We start from the raw sequence: 27,134 nt of genomic DNA, 5'->3' as shown, positions 1-27,134 counted from the left end.
CATTATATTTTTTATCTTTTAAAAAAAGTCCTTCAAGTTTATTGGAAATTGGGAGGCAAATATATGTTCAACCTGCCATGTTTAAATGAAAAACAAAACAAAACAAAACCCTATTTAGGACTCTGCTAAAGCTTCTGTGTCCTTATACTTCTGAAAATCAGTATCTTGCCTTCACACTTTATTAGTAGTTTGGCTGACAGAGAATGCTAGTTTCAAAATTATTTTCCCCTCAGTGCTTGGAGGCTTTATTCCATTAGACCTCAAGCATCCAAGGATACTGATGAGAACACTGTGTCTTCCCATGAAAATTCTTGTCCCTTTGTAGGTAATCTGGGTTTTCTTTCTCTTTCTTCTTTATCCTTGATTTTAAATTTCACAAATTTGTCTCTAGTGGTAGGATGTTTAAAATGCATCTTGTTTGTTGCTCAGTGGGACCTCTCCACCCCAGGAAGAATGGCTCTCACCTCTGATTCCACCTTCTTTTCTACATGTGCACTCTCTGTTTTGGTTTAGCCATCAGGAGAAGCCCATTTTCTTGCAGTCTTCAAAAAAATTCTTCAAAGTTTCTGATTTTGGGGTGATTCCTACCACCACCTCCGCCCTCCCCAGCTATGTTATGGACTTCTCTGCTGTGAATCCTGTAATCTCAATTGGATTTGGGGAAGGAGAGAGGGTAAATGTGTATCCATTTGTCACTAGTCTAGACAGTTCACCTCTCTTTCAATATGCTCATCACCTGATTGCTTATACCTCAGAATGTCCAGGTCTTTATTTTCTAAGTCAACTTGAGTTATTTATATGAATATTCACTAGAATGTTCTTAGAGAATATAACCAGTTTTATTTTGCATCATTTTTGCGCATAACCAGAGAAGATGGCTAAATTATTGCTGTTGATATTTATGCTTAATTATAGCATTCTCAAAAACATCCCAAGAAAGATCCTAAAAAGAGAATAGTGTGATTATAATTCACCTTGATCCTTTTTCTTTTCTTTTCTTTTTTTTCCATCTCTTTATCATTCTCCCCTTCTGAGTGATCACCATCCCTAATTCCTTTCTTCATTTTTCCTGGGGGTGTGTGTGTGTGTATACACACATATATAAACATATATATATATACACACATATAATTTTTTGGTATATTTATTTTTGTTCAAATTACCACGTACACTTTTGAAAAATCAACCTATTAAGTAATTCTAGGGTATGCATATCACTGTAGAATGCCTGTGGCAGGGCCAGCCCTTTGTACTCAATGAGAACGAATACTGAAGAGTTCTTAAATACTTTGATCTTTAACCTTGAAAATAAAACTTTTGGTTCTTCCTTAATCGCTTGGACTACAATTTTCAGTTCTGAACTGTTTCCTAGGACTCCGTTAGAATTAATAACAAGCTTTTAAAAAACACTAATAGTTAAGTCTTCTAGCCTATGAAGTTGTTCTCAAGAATAGAAATAACAAAAATATACTTCACTGTGAAAGTAATAAATGGCCAACACTAAAAACTAAATACATAAGGTGAAAAATGATTTTATACAACTCAAATATGTTAAATGATATAACACACCCTGGAACCATAAATACAGCAGCTTTATGGCTGATAGTCTCCATATGTATGCCTATCAATTCTGAGGGGTTTTTTAAATTTTGTTTTTGGTGAAATTTTGTTCATTCTCTGACCAGTCCAGAAAATGTTGGTATTTTCAAGTCAAACAAGTAAAGACCTCTTAAAAATGTGAACAGAGAGTTTATTAACTGGTATAAAAATTTTAATTAAGTAACATTAAAATTACCCAGATATATCTTCAAAAATCTTGCTTTACAAAGGTTAGAAATGGTCTTAAAATGTTAATACTGAACTTACAGTTTAAGGTCCTAACCTTGATGAGACTCAAATTTTTTATTATTAATCCCTGAAGAATTTACCATAAAAACAACTCTGACAGTTAAATGAATATATAGTCAGAAATACTGCTACCCTCAGCATTAAATATTAGGGACTTTTCCAGCCCTATTAAGTCTGCTATTGTCATTCTTGTCATTACGCGTAAGTACCAAGAAATATGTATTTTAGTAAATCATTTGTTAGTGAATAATATTTTATATAAATGAAACTGCAGGAGTTTAAATTTTAAGATGCAGTTCTCCAGAGAAATACCCTAAATTTAAAATTTGTTTCAGAATTGAAAAGGACTTAGCTTTCCCAGCTATCTTTGGCATAGTCAGGTTTTTCATCGAAGCTGAGTGAGTCCTGGATGAGAAACTGAGAGTGGGCTCTGGCTGACCTGCAGAATAACCCATCCTTAAGCCACTTTGTCTCTGGCTCACTGGTTTTCCAATCATAAAATAGAAGACGAATACTTCTGTGTGTGTGTGTGATCATCGCATTTGTGATAAAATCCACGTCTTCCGTAATTTATAACTGCCTTCTACCCCAAACAGGAGAAAATGTATGCTGTAGAAAAAAAGTAGTAAGTTTACCTCAATTAAGCTTGAAGTTAGTTTAAACTTAAATCTGAAAGATTATTTTAGTCAGCTTCAAATTTTAAGCCTTGGAAATAATCTTAGGTGCTAATGATGGTAAAATTTTCATAATTAAAGCATTGTTTCATTCATCGGTGCCAAAATTCTCTTCATGAAAATTATAGCATTTAAGGAACTTCTATTGACCTAGAATGAACATTTGATTGTCAATTAACCAAAGAAAATTTCTTCTTCAAAAAAGTGTTTTTAACATAGCTGTTGGCTTTTCATTACAAAACGCTTACTAAATCTTAACTTGTCCTGTGAAAATCATTTGTGACTATTTTCTTAAAATCATTATTTCACAATTTATGGAATAATATATGGGAATCTGTACGTGTGAGAGTATACATATATCTGTATACATTTTTTCAAGTGAGAAGTTTTTAAGAGATTACAGAACAGAAAGAAGGAATGCAAGATTCAAAGCACGGATGCCCTTAAATGACAACTACTCACCAATAAATGGACCATATTGTAGTCATTTTAGTGCAAATGGACATGCATTCTGTGTTGTGTGGGCGACCTCTGAATGAGAGGACTCTGTAGAAGGCCAAGGTCACAAAACCACAGGAACCTTTAGGGTAGGTCCTCAATGTAGTAAACATAAAAACAAAGGTACTGGGCATCTTGAGAATGGGCCCGTGCACTTTCTTTCTCTACTTCGGAGTGTGGCAACAACAAGTGTTCTAGGGACTTTGGCCAGATGATTTTTGAAGGTTTATGAAGCACTTCACATGACTTGGTTAGGTTTAGCATGTTGACAAACACACTGTGAAATATTTACATCGCAATCTATATAAAAATAAAACTGTGAACAGCTGGACAAGAACACTGATCTACTCGCCGAACTTTTTTCCAAGTTCCTTGACATCGAGGATTGCCAATTGCTTGCCAATGGAGAGTTTGATTTCTGAAACGATATTTTGAAAATGTTAGTTACGCTGAAAGCAAACCAAAAAATTCTAATTTACAGGATCATAAATTGAGGTGTTTTGTTGTTGATCAAAGAATTATCATACCTGGAGTTTTAAAGTGCATTAAAAATTGAAATTAAAAAAAAATGATCACAAACTGAGTTTCCCTTCTTAGGGGTTCCATCAAAACAAGTTACAAATTAATCTCTATTTGAGGATACCCTCTTGTTGAGAGAGCAGTTTGAGGTTACTGTATTCATTTCTCCCACTTGATCTGACTATACGAAGTATTACATAAAGGAAAATGGGTCCCTGTTTCATGTATATTTAAATTAGAGGGGTCTGCCCAAATGAGCTCTTGTAATCCTCAACTCTTTGATTCCATAATGAAAAAATGGGAGAAGCAGGAAAAGCAAAGCCAGATTGTTGAAATTATTACTTTTAAAGTCATTGGAATCTCAGCCAGGGTTTAAGGTACTTTCTGAGGACAAATTCAATTACAAATTCACCTAAAGACAAAATATGGATGAGATATTCAGAAAAATATTAAGTCTAAAGATTTGGTTTCTATTTGATATGAATGTCTTACCTACTTTACTATCGATGTGGTGTACTCCTTACAAAGGCTATTAGGCACAAGTGACTAGTAAACATAAATTCAAGTTATTAAATATTAAAATATACTATGGGAGTAATGACTAGCTGGGAAGGTCCTTCTTTTACTTTCTAATCTGTATTTTTACGAGTTCCACCTGACATACTTAAAACCATAATCCACGTGTGACTTAAATTGGTCTTTGTCCAATAGCTGACCAGCATGAAGTCTACTCTTCTCTTAGGAAGAGTGTTATTATCAGATTTAACTGATAAATGAGTATAGGATTGGGATAGATTTTTCAGAGTCAATTCTTCTGGACTATCTATAGATTCCTGTAGGTTTCTGATCCTGCAAAGCTGAGCCTACCACCCTCTCAGTCATGGTTTTAGGACTACTCCCATTGGGCAGTGGTTCTGAAACATTGCTGTGGGACTGAATCATCTGGGCAGGGGTCAGCAAACCCCAACCCACGGGCCAAATCCAGCCCACCCTTTGTTTTTGTGTGGTCTGTGAGTTAAGAATAGTTTTTTGTTTTTAAAGAAAATCAAAAGAAGAATATGTCATGACACATGAAAATTATATGAAATTCGAATCTTAGTGTCCATAGATACAGTATTTTTATTTTTTTTTTAAAGATTTTATTTATTTGACAGAGAGAGAGACAGCGAGAGAGGGAACACAAGCAGGGGGAGTGGGAGAGGTAGAAGCAGACTTCCCGCGGAGCAGGGAGCTCAATGTGGGGATCGATCCCAGGACCCTGGGATCATGACCTGAGCCGAAGGCAGACGCTTAACGACTGAGCCACCCAGGCGCCCCGACAGATACAGTATTTTTAGAACAAAGCCAAGCTCATCTGTTCACATAAAGTCTAGGGATGCTTTCATGCTGTGATAGCAAGAGTTGAGCAGTGAGACCAGAGAGCCCACAAAGCTGAAATTATCGACTATCTGCCTACTCCTGACCTAAAAGATGGTTAAAAATCCACCCCCAGGGCACCTGGGTGGCTCAGTCAGTTAAGCACCTTCAGCTCTGGTCATGATACCAGGGTCCTGGGATCGAGCTCTACATGGGGCTCCTTACTCAGTGGGGAGCCTGCTTCTCCCTCTCCTCCCCATCCATGCCCTATCTCTCTCTATCTCTGTCTCTCTCAAATAAATAAAATCTTAAAAAAAAAAAAAATCCACCCCCAAAGATTCTGATTCAGTTCATCTCAAGTGGGGCTCAGGAATCTGTATGTTTTATTTTTTTAAAAGATTTTTTATTTATGAGAGAGAAAGAGCATGAGTGGGGGGGAGGGGCAGAGGGAGAGGGAGAAGCAGGCTCCCCACTGAGCAGGGATCCCGACATGGTGCTCGATCCCAGGACCCTGAGATCATGACCTGAGCTGAAGGCAGTCGCTTAACCAAGTGAGCCACCCAGGTGCCCCAGGAATCTGAATTTTTTGAATCACCATCCCAAGAGGTTCTGATTCAAGTGGTTTTCAAAACACTGCTTTGGAGTGATCAGGTTTCCAGTGGTCATTTGGGAGCATGATATGAACCCCTATATCCAAATTTACCCACTCATCTCTGCTATAGAGCCTCTGAGTCCCATAGTGTAAACTGGGCCCTGGATTCAGGAATCGCTAGACAGAGGGTTCTCCTTACTTGGTGTTTAGACTCCCAAATCACGCCCTGATATGCTATGTAACAACAGTCTGCTGTTCGGGACACAGGACAGATCTCTTCAAATGAAAAATAAGGAACGTCCTTCAACCAGTGTTCCTCCCTTACCCATCTGAGTCCAGGCCATCTCCGGAACAGCGAAGGCTCACAGAGTTCATAGCTGGGGGTTGACAATCGACGCACACTGTGTACCCCTCTCGGAGATACTGCATCCATCGAGTCAGGGGGTGATTTTCCATAGCGCAGTGATGAGTCAATGACTCTGTCTTGAACTCCATACAGTATCTAGAGCAGAAAACGGGACACTTGCCCCTGCCGTAATGAGAGACAGCCTAACGCTGTAAAGTCTTAGGAAGCCTGCAAGCCCCACGGACATTTGATGGACTGGAGAACGTGGTCTGGTGCATCCTCACAGGCAATGCACTGGCCACAGAATGCCTTGTAAAGTTTCTCATTTGCCGAACTGTGATGATGGACGGTGCCCGACTGGCAACTACAGTGAAGCTTGGGGCTCTATTCCAACCCCTGATTGAGTTACCTGGTCAACAGGAGTCTGCAGAAATTTGGATATACTGTTTTCTATCTAATCTAACCACCACATTGTGTATAAAAAGCACATTTCAGTAAGAAAATAGCACTTAATAACTTTGCTGATAAAGAATAAGAGAAAATGGAGTAAGAACTTGCTGAGTCTTAAGTCTGAGAATGTGTGAGCCCCTAGAGGGCTGGTCCTCAGTGCCCTGCCCGACACCCATGACTTTCTGCCCCACAGATGTTCCCAGGGACCTTCCCCATGCTCCCCACCCAGCTCACCTGCTGGATCTGGGCTAATGATGAGTTTGGACTTGAATCCAAGCATCAAAGTTATATTGGGCATCACAGATAAAAGGAAATGGGAAGCTGGAGACGTTTTTCTGTGACAGAGCCTAGTGTCACCTTACACTGAACTGTGGAAATCTCTAGCACTATAGTGACTAGACTCCGAAGGCCTGGGGGGAGCATCCAGACATGGGTGAATACTTTAGAGTCTTGTACTAAAAAGCAACATAATTTTACAATTCTTCAGGGAAGCAAAACATAGTAAAACTCCTGCATGTTGTGTTTTTGGTTCTAATTAAGCTCCACTGGGCTAGTTTCTTATCCATAGAATTATGAGCTGTCCTAGGTTAGATGGAAAGTGATTGGAGGGTCTGCTTCCGCGAGCTTTAACAGGGGTAGACCATTTATTAGGTACCGTTAGGTAGTGAGGTAAGAAATTCTATGGCGAAGCTTCAATTAACTTTAGTCCGACAGCTTAACCCAGACATCTCTTCATTATTTTCTCATTAAATTCTCCTTACAACGCCATGTGGTAGGCGTTCATATTCTCATTTTTCAAGAAGAAAACCTGAGGTGGGACAGCACATCCAGGGTCTTACGGCTAGTGCATGGCCGTGGTGGGGGTGGTCTGAACATGCAGCAGACTGGGGTCCCTCTGCTGACAGCTGAAGAACGGATTTCAGGTAACCATGGCTTACCCAGGCTGTGCCTTCTGTCCTGACAGAAATTCTCAGAGCTGATGTGTGGGCCACTTTCAAATTAACCAAACACAGGTGGTGCTAGAGTCCATATTCTCCTAATGACTCTAAGAGGAACATCCTGAGTACGATTGATGAAGTGATACCATCATTTTATATAGCGTGTTTCTTGTTGATGAGACCTCAGAGACAAATCTTTGCAGCCTCACAAAAATGGAAGAGACAAGTAGGTCCCAGCTTTGTGGTAAAGAGTCATGTTTTACCCAAAGTCAACAAACAAGTAAGAGAAGAACCCCCATCACACTAAGACAAGCTTTGCGGGCTGACTTGGCCATACACCTGGAAAAGCATAAGCTGAAAAACCCAAACCAAACCATACAAAACAAAAACACTAAATTACCCGGCGTCCTCTGTGACTGTAGACCACTGTGGAGAGGCAGCTTGTCTTGTTCTCTCCTTGTTGAATGCAGAGGTAGTTATAAAGGCAGGGACTAGGAAAGAGAGAAGGGCGTTGGACACATGCAGCCTAAAGTACTCGGAACGACCTTTCCCAAACTTGATGTCAATCCTGTCTCGAGCCCCCCATCCCTAAGTGCAAAGGGCCGCGGCACATCACCAGGAATGGAACAGGGCCAAGTTACCGTGTCCCCAGAACGCAGTTCGAAGAAGATTTGTGTGCATGCCGATGGGCAGGGAGAACTGCAGGCCTCTGACAGGCAGGCTTGCCCTTGGTAATAAGTTGATACTGTGTGAAAGGGGAGGAAGGGGGGCCAGAAATAAAAACCAAGAGGAAGTAGTGAAAGATGCAGGTAAGTCAGGGGGAAAAGGAGGGAATGGAGAAAGGGAGAAAAGATTTTTATTTACTTATTTTTAAAGATTTTATTTATTTATTTGACAGAGAGACACAGGGAGAGAAGGAACACAAACAGGGAGAGTGGGAGAGGGAGAAGCAGGCTTCCTGCCGAGCAGGGAGCCCGATGCGAGGCTCGATCCCAGGACCCTGGGATCATGACCTGAGCTGAAGGCAGACGCTTAACGACTGAGCCACCCAGGCACTCCGGGAGAGAAGGTTTTTAAAGATGAAAGGAAGAGAAATGGAGGAGAAAAGGGAAAGACAGGAAGAATAAAGTAGAATAGGAGGGAGAAAGGACAGAGGAAGAAGACAAGAGAGAGAGAAAAGGGGATGTAAGGAGAAAAAAAGACCACCAGAGAGAGAAAGAGGAAATGTGAAAAGGAGAAAACAGAAGTACCAAGGGAAGAGGTGTGAGTGCCCCCCCCCCAATAAGGTCCTCGCGACCCCAGCCCGGAAGCTTCCCCACCTGCCTTGTGGCCTCAGGGTGACTGCCTGGTGCCGGCCAGCACAGCATCCTCCCCATGTCAACCCTCAGCCTGGTGGGGGGGTGGGGCGGTGTGAGGAAGGAAAGTCGGATTGGTCCTCCCCTCCCCTCCCTGTCCCCAGCCCCAACCCCACTCCGACGCTCTGGCCCGGAGAGAAGAAAGGGAGCCAGGAATCCTCCCACCTCTGCTCTCTCCTTTCACTGATTTTGTTTGTATGCCTCCTTCCTGTTGGCCGCTAAGTGTGGGGAAGCATCTGATGCTAGGTACGTACAGCACCTGCAGATAACCTCCCGATGCCATTCTGGGGTCAACTCAAGGAAGGCAGGGTTTTGCCCTGGTCATTACTGTGGCCCTCACACACTGACACACTCAGTAAGTACATAGGCAACGAATGGTGGCTCAATGAGTGAATGAAGTCACGGAATTGCCACCAAGCCTCCGGGCCCTACCTCCCTGTGGTCTTCTGTTCCTACACTGAGCCCTGTGGCTGAGATGACTCAACAATCCTTCCTACCTTTCGTTTCAGAAACTGGACCGTCCCAGGAAGGGTAGAGACCAGCTGATGTTGGCTCGTGCGCTGCCAGAGTCATCATCAATGTGAGCAAAATGGCAAGAGGGCTGCAAAACAGATGCGTCAAGCCTACGTGTTCATTTGCCCTGGCCCCTTACTGGCTCCTTTTGGCCACAAGATGGCAGCCCGAATTCTTTTTTAGATTTTCTCAGGGAGGCCTTTTGCTATGACTAGGGAACGTAAGACCAGAGTGGCCAAACACCAGGTAGTCACCTGCTCCTGAGAGTTGCAGGTATCCTTCTTGTCCTACGTAGTTTGGTGCTTAATCTCTTTGGTGTGAAAATTACTCCCATCTAGCATTAGCCCTCAGAGTCCCAGCTGTGAGATCCTTCCTTGCTGCGCTAACAAGTTTAATTGTTTTCCAGAGAACATGCCACTCCTTCTAAATGTGACCATAGCTTTGGGACTTCCCAAACCTGTGGACAGAATCAGAAAGAACAAGGGAGCGCATGTATGTTAGGAACTTACTGTTTCTCTTAGATCTAATTCTCTGGAACACAAACATTGAAAGGATTTTCGCTTTCCCACGTATTGTTTCCATTTCTGTTCTTCTGACGCATTTAAGAGTTTATTCAGCAAGTGAAGAATACAATTGCTGCTCAGTCCACGTGGCACTGGACCAGTCAAACTATGAAATTTTCAGGATGTGTTTCTTTAGCTCAAAACATGTATTTGATTTCCTTATTTGTACCGCATGTATTATTACAGAAGTTCAAAGGCAACGCACTTAATATATAGCTTGGGGCAGGGAGGGGAAATGAGGTTAGGAGGTAAAGGGCAAGTATATGATTATAATATCTGATATAAAATCCTTAGAAAAAGTTCTATAATAATAATAATAATAATGAAAGCTAACAATGATACACTTCTAAGTTTCCAGGCATAATGCTGAGCACCTTTCATGTGTGAATGCATTTAATTCTTACAACCACCCTCTGGGATAGGTCCTATTATTTCCCCATTCCACAGATGAGGAAACTGTGGCACAGAGAGGTTAAGGAAGATGTTCAAGGCTCCCATCTGTTTTATCTTCCCTTTCTGTCCCTAATGTGTCCTTAATATGAAGTAACTTTAAAGGAGGAAAGGAACATTGTGAGCCCCTACCTGGTGTCCCTTCAGGCCCCCCTGGGAGAGGGGGAGGGTTGGGATGGGGCCTGGGGCTCCCGGGGTGGGGGGCGGGCTCGCGGTGGGCCCAGATTAATGCCTGCTAGGACAGCACCTTGTATGTTTCCAGCCTGCTTCTTTACAAAGTACCTTCTCATCCTCTGTGACTGGTCCCCACATAAGCTTTGTGAAGAGGTGCTCTGATGTGTTCTCAGAAAACTGAGACTCAAGGACATTAAAGGAAGGGAAAATTCACAGTAACTGATGAAGCAAGGACCCCAACACAGAAGATTGCTTCTGGTTTTTCAATCTCCTGTCCACGTTCAGTGCCAAGCCTCTGCAGTACGTAAGACCTATCCTAAAAGCCAGCCAGGAACCCCCGGCCTTATATCTTCTGTGTCCTGCCCCATCGAGCCCTGGCTTGGCTCAGTGGCACATTCTACTGAGAGGGGGCACTTCCTCCTTGAACTAGAAACCTCCAGAAACCAGACCAGCAGCCACATTGCTTGGGGGTCTCTGAGCCAGCGTGACTTTTTAATATCTCCCCCCAGTTTAATTTCCATTACTTAAGAGTGGTAAGTAATTTAGAAATTATTTTTGCCTTCAGTCCCACTGCTGCTTATGTGTGGAAGAACATAGCCAGGTGCCCAGGGACAAAGCCTCGCAATAAAAGCCAGGTCCCCCATCTTCCCCCGTCCTGGCAACAATATCCAAATGTAATAGATTCTGTGTTAAGAGGCCATTTGCCAACTTTTCTGGAGTCCTATCAGCCTACCATTGTTCGGTTTTACAACTCCACTTCTAAAAGCAGGGCACCACGCATACTTACTTTGAACATGAAAATAAATTGAATTTGCTCAGGGAATTTCATAAAGCCCTCTGACACAATGGGTTGTCACCAAGGTAGGCTTAGAACCAGTGGTCTGTAGATACAGCGTTAAAAGGGAACAGAATGAAAATGTGACAAATAACAGCGGCCCAGAAGCATACAGCTTATGATACACATCGATCTCCTTTTAGGAGGAGTCAGGATGTACAACTAATACAATAATAGGGCTTTTTGGATTTGTTTTTATGGTAAAGATAGAGTCAAGATCTGCATTAAAGGAAATGGAAAAAATTCAATAGCTACTTGATCATTAATAAGAGAGCTTCGGTGATCCTGTTTCATTCACAGGTCTCACAGAGCCTTTCTAGTTCTATACTTAGTTACCAGAACCTGCAATTGCAATTTTAGCTCCAATGATAACAGGAGCAGCAAAGCAATATCAAGAGGGAAAACCCTGCAGGATTTAGAGCCCTGAGATCCAGTGTTAGATTCTGAAAGTCCTTCACAAATGCTGTTACCTCCCTGAGCTCCAATGTCCTCTTGGTCTCAAGGATAATGAGGCTTTTCAAGGTCAGCAGGATACTGGCCCCACCAAGATTTCCACACCCTAATCCCCAGGACCTATGAATATGTTATGTTATTTCATAAGGAAGAATTAAAGTTGCAGATGGAATGAAGTTTGCTACTCAGTTGGCCTTAAAATGGGGAGATGATCCCGGCTTCTCTTGGTGGGCTGAGTGTAATCACAAGGGTCCTTCAAAGAGGAAGAGGAGGGGCGGCTGGCTGGCTCAGTGGGTTAAGTGTCTGCCTCCCGCTCAGGTCAAAATCCCAGGGTCCTGGGATCGAGCCCTGCATCCGGCTCCCTGCTTAGTGAGGAGCCTGCTTCTCCCTCTCCCTCTGCCTGCCGCTCCCCCTGCTTGTGCTCTCTCTGGCAAAGAAATAAATAAAATCTTAAAAAAAAAAAAAAAGAGGAAGAGAAAGGTGTTACTACAGAAGAAAGCACAGAGATGCAATGTAGCTGGCTGTGAAGGAGGAGGCAGGGCCTTGAGGAGAGAAATGGTGACCATCTCTGGATGATGGAAGAGGCAAGGAAACGGATTCTACCCCAGAGCCTCCCTAAAAGCAATGCAGGCCCTGCCAACGCCTTGCTTTTAGCCCAGGGTGACCTGGGTTGCACTTCTCTCCCACGGAACCCTGAGATAATACATTTGAGTTGTTTTAAGCCACAGCGTTTGGGGTAATTTGTGACAGTGGCCGTGGGAAGCAAGCACGCTCTCCTACAGGATCGCTATGAGCACTGAATCAGTAATGTCGATAAAAGCTCTCCGCCCTGCAGCTGTGAGGGACTGCTCCGCCCTGCATCCAGGCCTCCCGCCCTGCCAGCAGCAAGTCCAGTGGAGCGGGGAGGCGGGCACAGGTGGCCGCGCAGCCCGACTGAGAGCCCCGGGTGGAGGAGGGTGCTCCTCCTCCGTGCCTCCACACCAATCTGCCCATCCTTCTATCACGGCGCTCGCTCAGCACCCTGAGCTGGAGTTGGCTGATAGGTTCGGTATTCGAGTCTGCATCTCCAGAACCCAGCATAGCGCTGGCTGTAGTAGATGCTCAGTGAACCTTGAATGAATGACCCACGTAAATGAATGTGTGGGAACTGCGGTGACACAGGGCTCAGGGTGATCCACCAAACTGCATTTTCGCGTCACTGCTCTTGTTTCCTTTTGTTGTCCATCATTTTCCCAGGTGTATTCCACAGAACACTAGTGATTCGGTGAGATCCCCTAGGGAAAGGGGCCATTTAATCCAATAAGGTGGGAAAGCATCGCATATCCTATCTCCCTCCTGTAGAATGAAAATGCTTATTAGCATAAGAAAGCCTCTGAGAAATTCTTCCTTAGAGAAAATGGTCTGATTTACCCCACGTTTTCCTGACTAAACCCCTGTTTTGCATTTGGGGGCCTCTGCCCTCAGGAAAGTGGCATGTAAGGGATCCAGCTATGAGTCAAGGGCTGAGGGAAGAGGTGTGCACCCACATTTGGGTTAGAGCAGCGCTTCTGGAACATCGGTGAGCAGCGGAGTCCCCTGGACGCCCGGTTCCAAGCACTGTGCTAAGCCCAGCGCCAGCGACCCTGATCTCGTGGGTCTGGGTGAGGCCGGAGGAACTTGCCTTTCTAACAATTTCCCAGCTGAGGCAGACCCTGCTGGAATATTCGAGGGGTCCTGTCTTCCCTGCCCAGCTTGTGATAGCAGTCATCATTTCCACGGAATTACCATAGGAACGTGCATCTCAGGAACGCAAGTCAGGGCTGCAAATGCCAGGAGAGATTTCTCCTCTCTTCCCAAACCGGGTTTTACCTCACCTTATTAGGAAAGGCGGCCACTGAGCACAGATCTATCCTGTTGGTGTTATTTCTAAGTCACGAACACCTTGCGGGGAGTCACCTATGAAGACTGCTGCTTTATAAAATCCTCTTACTGGAGCTTGGTGGGAAGTGTGGGTGAGAGGGGTAATTTGGGAACACGAGAACATGTGGAGATGGACAGGCCCGGGGAGCTTTGCCCAGAGGACAGAGGAGAGGACACCTCCATGCAGAGACGAGAATCCTGGGGGGCAGGGTGTGGGCCCAGTGCTCCCTGGTGCCCTTGGCCCATGTTCCATAGCGTCCTCTTCATTGACCTTCCTGTCCCTTTTCCCGTGACCTGCATTATGCTGTTATAAAGAGATACGGGGCTGCAAAGGGGTTCTGTGACAGACTGGTGTAGCCCTAAAGAGTCAAACGTACTTACGATCTCCTTTCTAGCAGCCAGACCCAGTAAATGAGCAAAGCAGCTGCTTCCTGATAGATCAGCTATAGGTTTTAAGAGTCATCCAAAAAAACCAATAATGTCCTACAACGACATCCTCCCCGAGCCTTTTCTGTCGGGCTCTGCAGAGTACGTGAGCTGATTGTGGTTTTGTTCCACGACTGTTTCTGGGAGCACTAAATTATTTCCCTGGGAGCTTCATCTGACTGCCATGTCCACGAGACACCTCCCCCCTGGCCCTTCCATTAGCCACTCCCCTACCAGAGGCATCATTTCAAATCATAGATCTGACCACATCAGAAAATGCTACAGTAGTTCTCCAGGGCTCCTAAGATAAAGACCAAAATCCTAAATGCAGAGCTCAGGACAGACGCTTCCCCTCTCAATGCCAGCCCCACTCTCTGTGTTCCCCAGACTCCGGCCTTCCTTCAGCCTCGCAAATGGGCCTTTGCTTCCCCGGGGTTAGAGAGATGAGCCCAAGATGGTCTCTAGGTTGTTTACTTCTGCACAGCGGGCTGACAACTGTTAGCCCCAAAGCCTACTGGCAGCAAACTCAAATTTTTATGCATCCAAATTGTTTTTCTTTTTAAAGATTCATTTATCTATTTTGAGAGAGAGAGTGCTTGAGCGAACATGGGGGGAGGGGCAGAGGGAGAGAGAGTCCTAAGCAGACTCCCCAATGAGCACAGAGCCCCATGCAGGGCTTGATCCCATGACCCTGAGATCATGACCTGAATGGAAACCAAGAGTCGGCCCCTCCACCAACTGCGCCACCCAGGCGCCCCCCAAATTGTTTTAAAAATTGCCAAACAAGCAGATTTTTAGCCATTTAGGCCCTGCCTGCTTTACATACCCTGTGAAACCAGACCTGGCATCTGCTGCCATCGATGAGCTAAAAAGCCTTGGAGTTGTAAGACCCCAAGCTGCTACCACCCTTTGCCCTTCAAAACTCTCTGACCCAGAGACTCCCGACCATGCTGCTTAGTTGCCATCCCCTAGACACAGAGCCCCTGGCAGATTCCTCTCCTCCCGCTCTGGATGGTGGTCCCCACACCATAGCCTCTGGACTTCCGCTTCTCTTGCAACTCTGTCCAAGCACCAACCAAAAAAGCTTATTGTGGATTACCGCCTCTTGTGGTCCGGTTTTTCCTACATCAGCCCTCAAATCCCTCGAACCCCTATACCTGACTACCTGGTACATCATGCCAGTCTCTGTCTGGGAAGTTGTACATTTCTCTGCCTTACCTCCCCCTCCTTAGGGAAGTCCCTTCCCTTCTCCACTCCTGTGGCTCCCCCCCTCCCCCAAGACCTATGGAAATCAGCTTATTACACACACTCATAACTCCAGACAACTCACTTGTTCAGGATCAGCTGCACCAAACTGCAGCTGTAATTTTCTGGGACTGATTTCCTAAGATCATGATTATCACCCCCCACCCCCCACCACACCGCGATCTGCATGACAGCAGGCTCACGTCAGCTTATGTCACCAATGGAACCCTGGCACCCAGCCCAGTGCCCGGCAACCAGTAGACTCTTAATAAATATTTGTGCATAGAGTGAAAAAAAAGGAGCAAAATGGCTTGATGAGTGTCATGTTGGTATAAACATTTCCAAGTTCCTATGAAAAACACATGACCTTTGTTATCCTGAGAAGTCAGTGTTGCGTGCTATCAGATTCAATCGAGGTCAACACATTGGTGTTGGTCTTTTGGCTTATTTCTTTGTGAGATTTGTACAGCTCCTGACTCATTCATCGGCGGAATTCTGGCCCCTCCACTGGCCACTCCACAACCAGAATGATCTTTTCAAATCACAAATCTGATCACATCAGCCCCAGTGCAGTCAGCTGGAGAGGAGGAGCAGGTGTTTTATGAGAATAATTTATCACTGCTTAGGAATTAATAATTTTTCTATTACCTTCACACGTGTGTGATGAGCCGACCTGACTACCCAGGAATTAAAGGTGCAAGATGAATACTTACCTTATGGATACTTACTATCCGGTGTGAAACACTGTCATCCTACCTAAAGTCCTTTGTCGCCAGCTTGAGTTTGCCAAGCATCACAACGCACGTGTCCTTTCCGCGGAGGGCACACACAGAAGTGGGGGGCCATCCCGGGGTTAAGAACACACCGACCACGGAGAGGGTGGAGTAGGGAGGCCCTGATGCAGCTGACACTCACTTCTTTATCAGGCACGTCCTGCGCTTCCTATCTGGGTGGCAGGGCCCATCCCACTCCCCCGCCGCGCACGGAACTCCCCACCCACCCCCACCCCCCGCCCGGCACATGGCCTTTTAGGGGAGGACGACATGCAAAGTCAACACAGACAACAAAGGCGGCCACCGTGAAACCCTCGGTACCGAAGGAGCGCCCGCAGTGCTGGCCCTGGGGCGTCGAGTAGTCCAGGCAGCCGGCTCTCTCTTCCAGGGGCGGGCAGGGCGCGCCGCCGTTCCGGGGCTCCTGCCGCACCCGGCGCCTCCGCACGCGGGCCGCGGGCTGGCACTGGTCGGCGCAGCCGCTCCAGGGGCTCCACTCCCCCACGATGCACGGGCGAGCTGAAAAACAGCACGGCGGGGATGGGACTCTCGGCTGGGTGAGCCCAGCCGCCGCCAGGCTGCGCCGCCAACACCAACAGCCAAGCTTAGCCCTCGCAGACCGCGCTTTGACTGCGCCCCGGGGGGTGGGGTGGGGTGGGGAGGGCGGCACGGTCTCAGCAGGGCTCAGTGGACAGGGATGGTTAGCTGGTACCCCGCACCTCTTCGGGGCAGATGGGCAGCTCTTCTGGGGTCATGAGGGTGGGTCTGAGCCAGGGATGCCCCCGAGTTAAGAGAGTGACGCCTTCGGGCACTTCCTCATACTCCGTGGGCTTAGGTAAGATCTTTGCTCTTACAGTTCCTTGATTATAACTTTATCCTCCCCTACCAGAACATTTTTATTGTAACAGCAATACGTATTCATTGTAGAAAGCATCGAGGGAAAAAATGTAAAAGAAAATGCCCAAGTCACTTATCCCCAAGTGTGTCTCTCCATCAGTCATGGGTTAGGGCCACCCCAAAGGACCTCTAGATTTGGGACTTCTCTTAGGCGCTCTATTCTCATCCTCCATGGCTCTTAGACCCCTACACAGCAGAGTTGGGGTTTGCCGAAGAGCAATGAGAGCCTACAGAGGTAAAGACTGGGCTTTCATGGTCAGGCATGAAGGGCAGGTCTGGGGCAAGAATTTGGCTATAGTGACAATTCTCTGGCCATGACTGGAAAATCTATGTGGTTGCATACTTAACTTTCCCATTGAAAGTCCTAACAAATCTTTTAAAATGAATATAATGAGTTTTTCAGTGGAATTACTTCAGGACTTGAGACTGTTTATAAGAAAAAGAATAAGAAAACAACAGATGTACCTCCGAACTAGAGGCCCAAATTCTTTCCTTCCCACAAAATGTGACCCACTTTCCCTACCATCCTCATACTTTCAAGCTTACAGAGTCTTCACCAAAAAAGCACTCTAACTTCTCTGAAATCTTGACTTGGACTGCTGACAGTTTGTACTTGAAAACTCATTTGACCTCTCAGCACACTCTCTTTAGGGTTCATGGATTTTGGAAGACCAATCCTTTGGCAGCACGCAGCTCACCCTGACACGAAAAGGGTCCCATACAACATAAACATCTGTCAGTAATTCAAAAACTTCAGACTGTTTTAAAACATGCTTTTATTAATCATCTAAAAACTCACAGGCGTCCCACGTCAGGTAGGTAAGGAAGCAAGGGTGAGGCACGTGAGACTTGTCGCCCATACCTGCCACACACACATCTTTTGGAAAATCAGTTACAGGCCACTTTCTGCTCTTGTCATTTCTTGTGGATCTTTCCCCTTTTATTTTCATGATCCCATGATTTCACTGGGCCCTAGAGCCACACTGAAAGAGACTGCCTGCTGGGCTAGGAGCTGAATGAGAAGCACTCCTTCTGGCCTTAAGTCTTCCAACAACTCTCTCTGTCACCCAAATCTCTTCATCCCTGAGCCTAGTTAGTCTTGCCCTGATGTGTTGGCCTTGAACGACGCTTAATATTATACTTTAAAAAAACAAAATGGGACACTTATTTCAAAGATTAAAATTGGGGGCGCCTGGGTGGCTCAGTCGGTTGGGCGTCTGCCTTCGGCTCAGGTCATGATCCTGGAGTCCCAGGATCGAGTCCCGCATCGGGCTCCCTGCTCAGCGGGGAGTCTGCTTCTCCCTCTGACCCTCCTCCCTCTCATGCTCTCTGTCTTTCATTCTCTCTCTCGCAAATAAATAAATAAAATCTTAAAAAAAAAAAAAGATTAACATTGGACATCACTATAGAATACAACTTTGCCGTGGCATTAACTCAGAATTTAGTAATATGGCCTCGGTTTGAAGACACTCTATCCATACGGTAAAAGATGATACTGGGGACAGTTTTCTGAAAGAAGCTAGTTTCTCGGTATTTCTTCAACATTTGTGTCTCATGTGCAATGTTTATTTATTTTATTTGGTTTGCTCCACAATTAACATCCCCAAATCACAGAATCACTGAATCAGTTGTTGTTCCTATCAGTTAACATTTGACCTTGGAAAATGCTATGTCTCATATTTCCAATCCATGACTTTAACAGCTTCATAAAGAAAATCAGAAAGTTCTGGGTCCTGAGCATCATCTTGACAGCTTCATTATAAGACAAAATGAAAAAAAGTTCACATAGAATTATACAAGTATAAAGGAGTTCCAAAAAATATTTCGAGTTGGAAGGCGAATCTGAGGTATTTATTCCTATGTTACACAAAAGATTATATTCATGATTAACTTGTGAACTTCTGATTGTTTGGAGTGCAATTCATCATAGATCATAAGAGATCTTTGGCCACAGAGGCTAGGGGAAGTACGAGAACTTCTGACAGATTTATCATCTCAAGTCATATATTACAGCTGCATGACACACATTTCCTTTGAATTATTCCATTAGTATTCACATCTATAGCCAGCATGTCAAAATATTCTTTCTTAAAATCTGACTTTCTCAATCTTCACATTTCCCTAGTTATTACTGGAGGCCAATAGACCTAGTGAGCAACGTGATCATCCCTGACTCCAAGCTCATCCCAGCTTCCCAAAGTCCTAATGGTTAGGACTTAATGACATCATCCCATCCCTTTCAGAAGAAAAAGAAGCTTAGGCTTAACGGATGCCAGAATGCTCGGCAAGCTGTTTTCTTTTTTCCTTTGTTTAAACTCAATATAATATTCAGGTGGAGTTTCCCAGAAGCAGACTCATAAAGACGTGGATTTCAATGCAAGTAATTTATTTGGGAGTTGGTCCCAAGAAGTGCAATAAGAGCAGAGACAGAGAAGTAGGCACAGAAAGAACAGAGACATAGATCCCTAAGTTCCTGCTTTAGGCCCAGTGGGCAAGCCTGGCTCTCAGCTCACTAGGAAACGAGATAATGGATAGATCCAGAGTACAAGGAATTATCAAGTCCTTTCTGGAGTTCTGGCTAGTCCCTCTTCCTCAAGAGCTTTCTGGTTATCAAATGTCCCTACCACAACCACGAGGAGAATGGCCAACAACAGAGAAATACGTTATATATTTCAGTAGGGAATCTGCCCAAAGCAAGAGTAGAGCACCTTTTCACATGTCCTCACAGGGATAGCCAGTCATATCCAAGTACAAGTACCTTAAAAGATTTTCCACTAAGCTTTAAATGTATAATAATAATAATAATAATTAAAACTCTCTCAGTGCATTGCTATTGAATTTGGAAAAAAATCAAACTCTTCGCTGCAACCGACAAGGTGCTGGGTGAGCCAGCTTGTGTCCCTCCCCTCCCACCTGGAGGTGCCCCCCCTGCTCCAAGCTCCAGCCAGTCTGGCCTCCTTACACCAACTCTCTCACACTCCGGAACCTTGGTCGTGTGTCCCTCTGATGGGAATGTTCTTCTCACATGGGGCACGGCTGGGGTTGGTTCATCCTTTAAGTCCCAGATGAATTATTCAGGGAGTCCTTCTCTGGCCAGATTATCTAAGGACTCTCCCAGTGCCACCTCCAGCCTCCCACCTGCCACACCTGAAAATTACTTCCTCTCAGAGCTCAGTGTTCCTTGCTTTCTAATATCTCCCTAATTCATAATTACATAGTTTACATATTTATTTACTTTTTTATTGTCATTGAGCTTTTCATTTCGTGCCTGGTGCTTGGCACATGGTAGGTGCTCAATAAATATTTGTTGAATGAATGAGTGAATGAAAGAAATGGCATTGGACAAATTCCTCCTCCTTCCTAAACAAATTTTCTACAATGACACAGATTCTGGTTGGTTCATATCATTAGTTAGAAGCCAAAGCACTGACTAAGGCTCCAGAGTGGGAAAGGAAAGCCGGCTAAAGGACAGGAGCAAAATAAATCAGAAGCTCCCAGAGCCAAAAATATGGGAATTCTTTTTTTTTTTTTTTTTTTTTTTTTTTTTTAAGATTTTATTTATTTGCGAGAGAGAGAGAATGAGAGACAGAGAGCACACGAGAGGGGGAAGGGTCAGAGGGAGAAGCAGACTCCCTGCTGAGCAGGGAGCCCGATGCGGGACTCGATCCCGGGACTCTGGGATCATGACCTGAGCTGAAGGCAGTCGCCCAACCAACTGAGCCACCCAGGCGCCCCAAAAATATGGGAATTCTTAAAAAGGTAAGAGCTGTCTGGGCTCTCCCGGCAATGGCGGCCCCAAAAGGTGTCCCTGGAAGGAGCGTGGCTTTCTGTGCCTTCAGGTTATGTAGATCCCAGCCTCTCCTGGCAGCCACAAATCCTTCAAATGCTTTTAAATCCATTTATAGCTCCTGCCAGTACCACATCTTGAAAATAACAAGCTTGTTTCATTTTATTATCAGTGGCATGGAGCGGTATTTCCTCTTATTTGATCCAAATTTCCCTCACTCAAGAATTTCAGAATATGGTAAAAAAAAAAAACCATCTATGTTTATCTTATCCATGCAGCTCAGGGACTTCATGTCTCAGGAGGTGTCCTTTCCTCTCTAGCAGGAACCTTTCAGGTTGATGACTCTAGCTGTGGGACCCATCTTTCTAGAGCCACCCCCCACCTCAGAATTACCAGTGGGCCCTCTCCAGGTCCATTCACAGCCTCTGTGAGCAGGAGCAACCAGAACTAGACACACACACTATCCTCAGTCTTAGGTGCCAAAAGGTAACTAAAAAACCCATCTTCTACTCTTTTTCTTGATGATAACACACACACACACACACTCACAGCAACAAACTGAGCTGACAGCTGATCCTTCCTTTCCTACATAGAGTTTGGGCTCTTTCGTCTTAATATAAAACCTTGCCCTCATGTTCATGCAGTGTCTCCTTGGCTAATCACGGATCTGGCCCTGCCTGCTTGGCTCTTTGCCCCCTAAAAGTTTAAGGCCACCCACGAGCAAGTGCTTTCTCCCTCACGTTGTTAAGTTCAAATAGTCCTAAGTCACTGCTACGAAAATATTCTTCTTGCACTTTACCCACACCAGTAGCATTTACGAATAGCTTTTGTTTCTTGACATTCTGCGGAAGAAAAATAAAACAGCCCCTTCACTCACACACACACACACACACACACACACACACACACACACACACCCTCATGGTAACATGATTTTAAATGTCATAGGCCTTTTTGTCTTTCCTCATGTATCCCCTTTTCTGAGAAATCTTGTCAAATCTTCCCTGAAGGTCAAATGAGACTACATTGCCCAAGTGCCTATTTACCGCCCCCTCTGAAAGCTCCAATAAAATGATCAAGTATTTTTTTCCTCTTGCAGAAACCATGTTATCTGACCCCCAGTGGGTTTTTGTTTTCTTTTGAGATATTAACTGGACAAGTTCATGAAATCCTAGAGGGACAATAAAAAGGACTCCCTCATTAGAAAAAAACAGAATTTTATACACCATGTAAGCCCAGAGAAAAAGGGCATACAAATCACAAAGATAATTATGCTTTTACTCGGTAGTCAGTGTCCAGGTGAGTTGTGTTCTTCTTTTGTGCATTTCTGTATTTCCCAAGTTTTCTGCAACAAACATATTTTGTAGACAAGGAAGGAAAGAGTCATATTTAAAAGGACAAGTGGCTCCAGCCCAGCTGGGGGCGCCCTCTGCAGCCACAGATAACATCCCCTTGGTGGAATGACCCTTAGGGCTATTGAGACAAACATAATTCAGTGACACCACCATGGCTCTCAGGGGGGGCAGGCCACACTTCTTTGCCCTTGAGGAGTATCAGTCAAAGGAGAGAGAAGGCTCACTCACTCTACCAGTATTTATCTGGGGCTTGACCTGCCAAGTACACAGCTTCTCATAAAGCCTCAGTCCTTGGAGGGTCAAAGCATAACATTTAAACATAAGGGCTCTGGACTTAGAGTTCCTGGGTTCAAATCTCACTCCATCACTTGTTAGCCATATGACTTGGGATGAATCTCCCAACCTCCCAGCGCTCTGATGACCACGGCGGCGGGTTGGGAGACTTAAGTAAGACTAGAACTGTGAGGTGCCTGGCACAGAGGAAGTGTGGCAGAAGGGTTAACAACTTTACCCTCCTCCACTGAATGCCCAGGGCTGCGGCCCAAGCCTGCAAAGTCAAGTCATGTTGAATGCTGGCGCCAGGCCCTGCTCATTTTTCCTACAGAGACAAAGGCAGGGGAAGCCACATGCTGTCTCTCAGGCCGCTATGGTTCCCAGTAAAGCCTCAACTTTTCTAAATCACCGTAGACGGTGACATCCTTCCTCTGCATGAGTTTTAGAGCCCATATTTTCCAGTACACTTGCCCTTTCTCCTTCCAGATATGTGGTTAGCAGATTTGGGCCAGTTAGGTTTCTAGATTCCCCGGGAAATCTACATGAAAAGACTGGCTCACATGGGCTACTCAATGTTTGCCCTGCTCCCCTTGGGTTCATTATTACTCTTTCCTGAATTTGCTCATCAAAAAATCCAGTGCAGCCTACTGTTTCTATGATCTTAGAATGAAGACTCTAGGAACCCAGGTGATGAGCTAGAGACCGGGGCGTCGTGAGCCTAATAAAGGAAGCCTTCTAAGAAATTCGTCCAGGGCAGGTAACTTGGATCTGTGTCCTCCTTTACCTCTCCCCTGGTCAGGCACAGCCAATGGAGAATTTTCTATTCCTTTTTTTTGGGGGGGGAGGGGTATAGAGATATATAATTGATGTTGAAACCAATACCAACATCATAATGAGATTTTTCTGAGATCATTTGTTTCAGAACAGATATTTTTGGCAGTTCAGTAATTCCACAGATCCAATAACTTATTTTTATTTTGACTAAGTAAAAATAAAAAGTCCTATTTAGAAAAAGAAATTCCAGTATTTCATCTCTTAGCTACACCAAAAAAAAAAAAAAGTCTTTACAAAGAAGAAAAAAATCAGAAGGCAGAGAAATAAGGCATTCTTAGTTCTACTGACACAGCTTTTTGGTTCACATGTAACATAATTTCAGTCAAAAAGGTTTCAGATGGCATCGACAGGTAACATAACATTGGGTAAGGAGAAGAGATCCTAAGGGGCAGAATGGTTCTATGTCTACGGAGTGACTGGAGGGCCCTGAGCTGCCGAATGTTGATATATTTAGGAATCAATATCAACCATGCACAGCAGATGTGGCAGATGGCAGCCCGAAGTCGGACAGCCATGGGCTCAGACGTCCCTGTGCTGCCCATTCATGTTAACTTAGTGATGGGAGAGCCCTGGGACACCCCAGCTCCCGAGTCTGTACAACGCTCCGGCAAGACCAGCGGAGAGTGCACAGCCAGGACGCCTGGCCGGAGCTAAGGAGATGGAGCATCTTGGCTCCGCCATGCCCCTTCTCACCCTCAGCTCGGCAGAGCAAGCAGGCCAACCTCCAAGTGGCCAACTTCCAACCGTCTCTATTTTCTCCTCTCCTCCCCAGAAATTCCAGGCGCAGAGGATTTACTCAACGAGGAGCCTTTTCGGTCCCGTGTCTGCTTCTTCGAGGGCCTTTGAGGGCCTCCGCTAACTCCCTGGGGAAGGGCAGTTTAGGCTGAATATGCTCCTTTTAAAAATTCTTTTGGGCTCCTTTCTTTTTCTGGTTTCAGCTCCCATGCCCTCCACTCGCTCGCAGCTCTTCCTCAGGCGCCAAGGTGCCAGGACTCCTTGCTGAGACCTTCCCAAGATGGTCAGGTCATCTCTTCTCTGCTCCTCCTTACCCAACACATCCCCGCTCCAATGAGAGGCTCTTTGCTTGAACAGTTCAACCTCCTGCACCGAAAAGACAGGATTTATTTGTGACCAAATGAAGACTTTGAGGACTCTGCCATCCCTCACTGGAAAGCCAGTTCTTCTCATGACCCAGGGCTGTTCTACGCATGCCTCTTCCGTGCCTGAGTCTCTCCGGGTCCACCTGGGTTCGCCTCCTGCCCTGTCCACCAGCATAGCCTCAGGACCGAGTCCAGTTCCCGCACCACAGGTGCTGCGAGTGACCACGTGATGCTTTCCTGCTAGAATTCTCCTTCCCCTTCTGGAGACTTCCTGCTCATTCTCCAGGACCATGCTTGCATGTTACTTCCTCCGGGAAGTTTTCCTTGAATCCCTTGGGTCTTCCGAGTTTTCCCTTCCTAGCCTCCTGGACCCCTCATTTGGGCACCAAGCATGTTGTAGGTGGTTCGCAGGGGTAGTCCCCTGCTTGACTGTGAACTCGTAGGGAGCAGAGACTGTGTCTTCATCTTCTTTGTAGCCCTGTGCTTCCCACAGGGCGGGGCACATTATCTGGTCTACGGGAAGACAGGAGTTTGCATCGAATGCTCTTCGGACACCCTGGGGACCCTGGGCCCGGGGGGACTGCATTTCCTAAAACACTGACTCTTCACCTTACTTGAGTAGTAAAATACCCTGGCCTTGAAGCAGGAAAGGGAGAGAGGCTTATCAAAAAGAGGATCAATATTTGTAGGTTAATCATTAGCTTTCAAACAGGATCAAAAAAATCTTCATGTTTTTCAATTGTGTTCTTTCAGGAGAAGATCTGGGTGCTATCTTGCCTGGCTGGTGGCCTCTTCCAGCTTCTCGACAGGGCATCCGATTCCCCAAGTAATGACACGGACCTGCGGGTTATTCTCCCAAGAAGACGCCGTGGATATCAACGCAGGGTTCCTTGAGGCCAAACCCTAACATACGTGAGGCATATGAGCAGGGAACAAGGTTACTTTTATTTCTAGAGCTGGCTTCTCTCAGGTAAACCTTGTTCTTTAGGACTATACTCACCATTTCTTCATCTTTTAATTTACTTAAATCAGCATCTATTGAGCCCTTACCAGGGGCTGTGATACTGTGGGAAATTGAAAGATGCAAAAGACTGACCCTACAGGAAAACCAGCAGGATTAAAACATAATAGGAACCCCCAGATAAAAACCTTCATCATGCTATAGAGATAAAATTGAATTCAACGAGCATATCAAACACCTCCTGGGAGAAAGGGGCTGTGGCACATGCTGGAGTCCAGAAGTGAGGACCGCTGTGGTCTTCTGAGAACTTGTTCTGCAGAAGTGGGTACCCTACCAGAGCAAGCCCTGGGCACCCAGTGGGGTAATTACACATCCCTTCCCTTTGCACGGCTCACAAGGCCCTGAAGATCCCTGAAGGTTAACAGAATGAACGCAGTGGAGCCTGGCCCAAGGACATGCCATCTTTCCAGGTAGGAGGGGGCCTTATCAGGCTGGAGTTCCTGAACCCCACACACTTCCAGGAGAACAGATAGCTCCAGCCCCTTCCATCCAGGTTCTCATGGGGAGAGGTGCTTTAGAGTGCTATGTGTAGATGGAGAGTACTGGAGGATCCCTGGATGGAGGGGGCTGGAGGGCCCTAGGATAGATGGAGCTGGGTGTACCTGGAGGGAGAGAGGGGACTGGAGGACTCTAGGATGGGGTGGGGGGTAGGAGCTGAGTGCACCTAGATGAAGGAGGCTGGCGGACTCTAGAATGGAGGGAGGTGTACCTGGATGGAGGGGTGAGGGGTAGGCCAGGATAGACGGTCCGGACACGCCAGGATGGAAGGGGCCGGGGGGATCCTGGCTCCCGGGCTGCGGTTCTTGGTGTGGGATCCTGTACCCCGTGGCTGCTGGCGAAGGGCTGGCGCCCCCCGCCCCCCTCCCCGGGCCCCGCCACCCACCTGGGCATGCCCTGGCGTAGTCGAAGCAGCAGTCCCCCGTGAGGCGGCAGGCTTGGTCGCAGAAGCACGTCCCGTAAACCCTGTCCAACCTCCAGCCGAGCACGAAGCAGGCGGCGTCCCGGCCCGGGCAGCAGCGCCCCGCCTCGGCGCAGCCGGCCAGGGTCCCGGGCCACAGCCGCGCCAGCGCGCACAGCGCCATCCACAGGGTCCTCATGGCCAGCGCTCCGGCGGCGCCTGCCACGCCGCAGAGCTTCGGGAGAGTGGTGAGCGCGTCCGGGAGCGGCGGGCCCGAGCAGCCCGAGCGGCCGGCGACGCGCAGCCCGGCCCGGCCCTGCCCCGCGCCCGGCCCCCGCCCTCCGCGCCGCCCCTCCCCAGCCCTGGCGGCGCGCCGGTCCGGGCGGGTGCTGCGGCTGCCCCCTGCCAGGCGGAGAGGGCGCGTCTCCCCGGGGCGCCCGGCCATCAGCGCTCGGAGCACCAGCCCCCTGCCCGCCGCCAGCCCGCCCGCGGCCCTGCGCCCCTCGCCCGCGGGACCGCCCCGGCAGAGAGCCGAGCAGCAGGTGCTCGGGGATCCCCGCGGCCCGGGGAGCGTCGGGTCCGCCACTAGCTCGGCCAGGGAGGCCGCATTTCCTGCCTCCAGCCTGTTTCCTAACGCCTGGGGTCACGTTCATGAGTGGGCATTTTGCTCTCAAACTGGAGACGAATAGCGCTCGATGCGCAACAAACGGGTCTCCGCCGCACAGTGTGAGCGGGGCACCCTGTCTTCGCCCAGGAGAACTCATACTGTATTTTCTTCCGGGACACCAGTCCCCGCGGGCCACAGAGGCCCCTTAGAAGCAAGGAAATAACACCAAAGAAGCATCCTTTCTTTGCTATATTTTATGATGAGATTTTCCTGGACCAAGAAAATGCCACTTTGATTCACCGAAGAGGCAGTTGATGAATGTTAAGGAAAGGATAAGAAAAAATAAACTGTGCTCTGCTTTCTGTTAAAGCAGATTTCCCCAAAGAAGCCCTGCTTAATGATATTCTGCAGTAACTCCCGCTTTCATAAAGCTCTCATCTAACTCCTCATACATTTCC

The 27,134-nt window shown here is 46.5% G+C and overlaps 1 protein-coding gene across 1 annotated transcript; it reads right to left on the bottom strand.

Moving 5' to 3' along the window:
- Window positions 1–1,729: 1,729 nt before the first annotated feature.
- On the bottom strand, window positions 1,730–26,341 carry SBSPON (somatomedin B and thrombospondin type 1 domain containing). Its single transcript, XM_045896396.2, has 5 exons — window positions 26,055–26,341; window positions 16,229–16,423; window positions 7,622–7,712; window positions 5,813–5,989; window positions 1,730–3,438 (listed from the first exon to the last, which is right to left on the bottom strand). The coding sequence occupies exons 1-5, from the start codon at window positions 26,266–26,268 to the stop codon at window positions 3,321–3,323; spliced, it is 795 nt and encodes a 264-aa protein (XP_045752352.1). The 5' UTR covers window positions 26,269–26,341; the 3' UTR covers window positions 1,730–3,320.
- Between the last annotated feature and the right edge of the window lie 793 nt (window positions 26,342–27,134).

This window comes from Mirounga angustirostris, unplaced genomic scaffold (assembly GCF_029215605.1).
Source record: "Mirounga angustirostris isolate CCGP_5_RB_7025 unplaced genomic scaffold, mMirAng1.0.hap1 SCAF_4, whole genome shotgun sequence".
Taxonomy (NCBI): domain Eukaryota; kingdom Metazoa; phylum Chordata; class Mammalia; order Carnivora; family Phocidae; genus Mirounga; species Mirounga angustirostris.
Note: the sequence above shows the minus strand (reverse complement) of the source record. Positions and strands in the feature narration are given on the sequence as shown.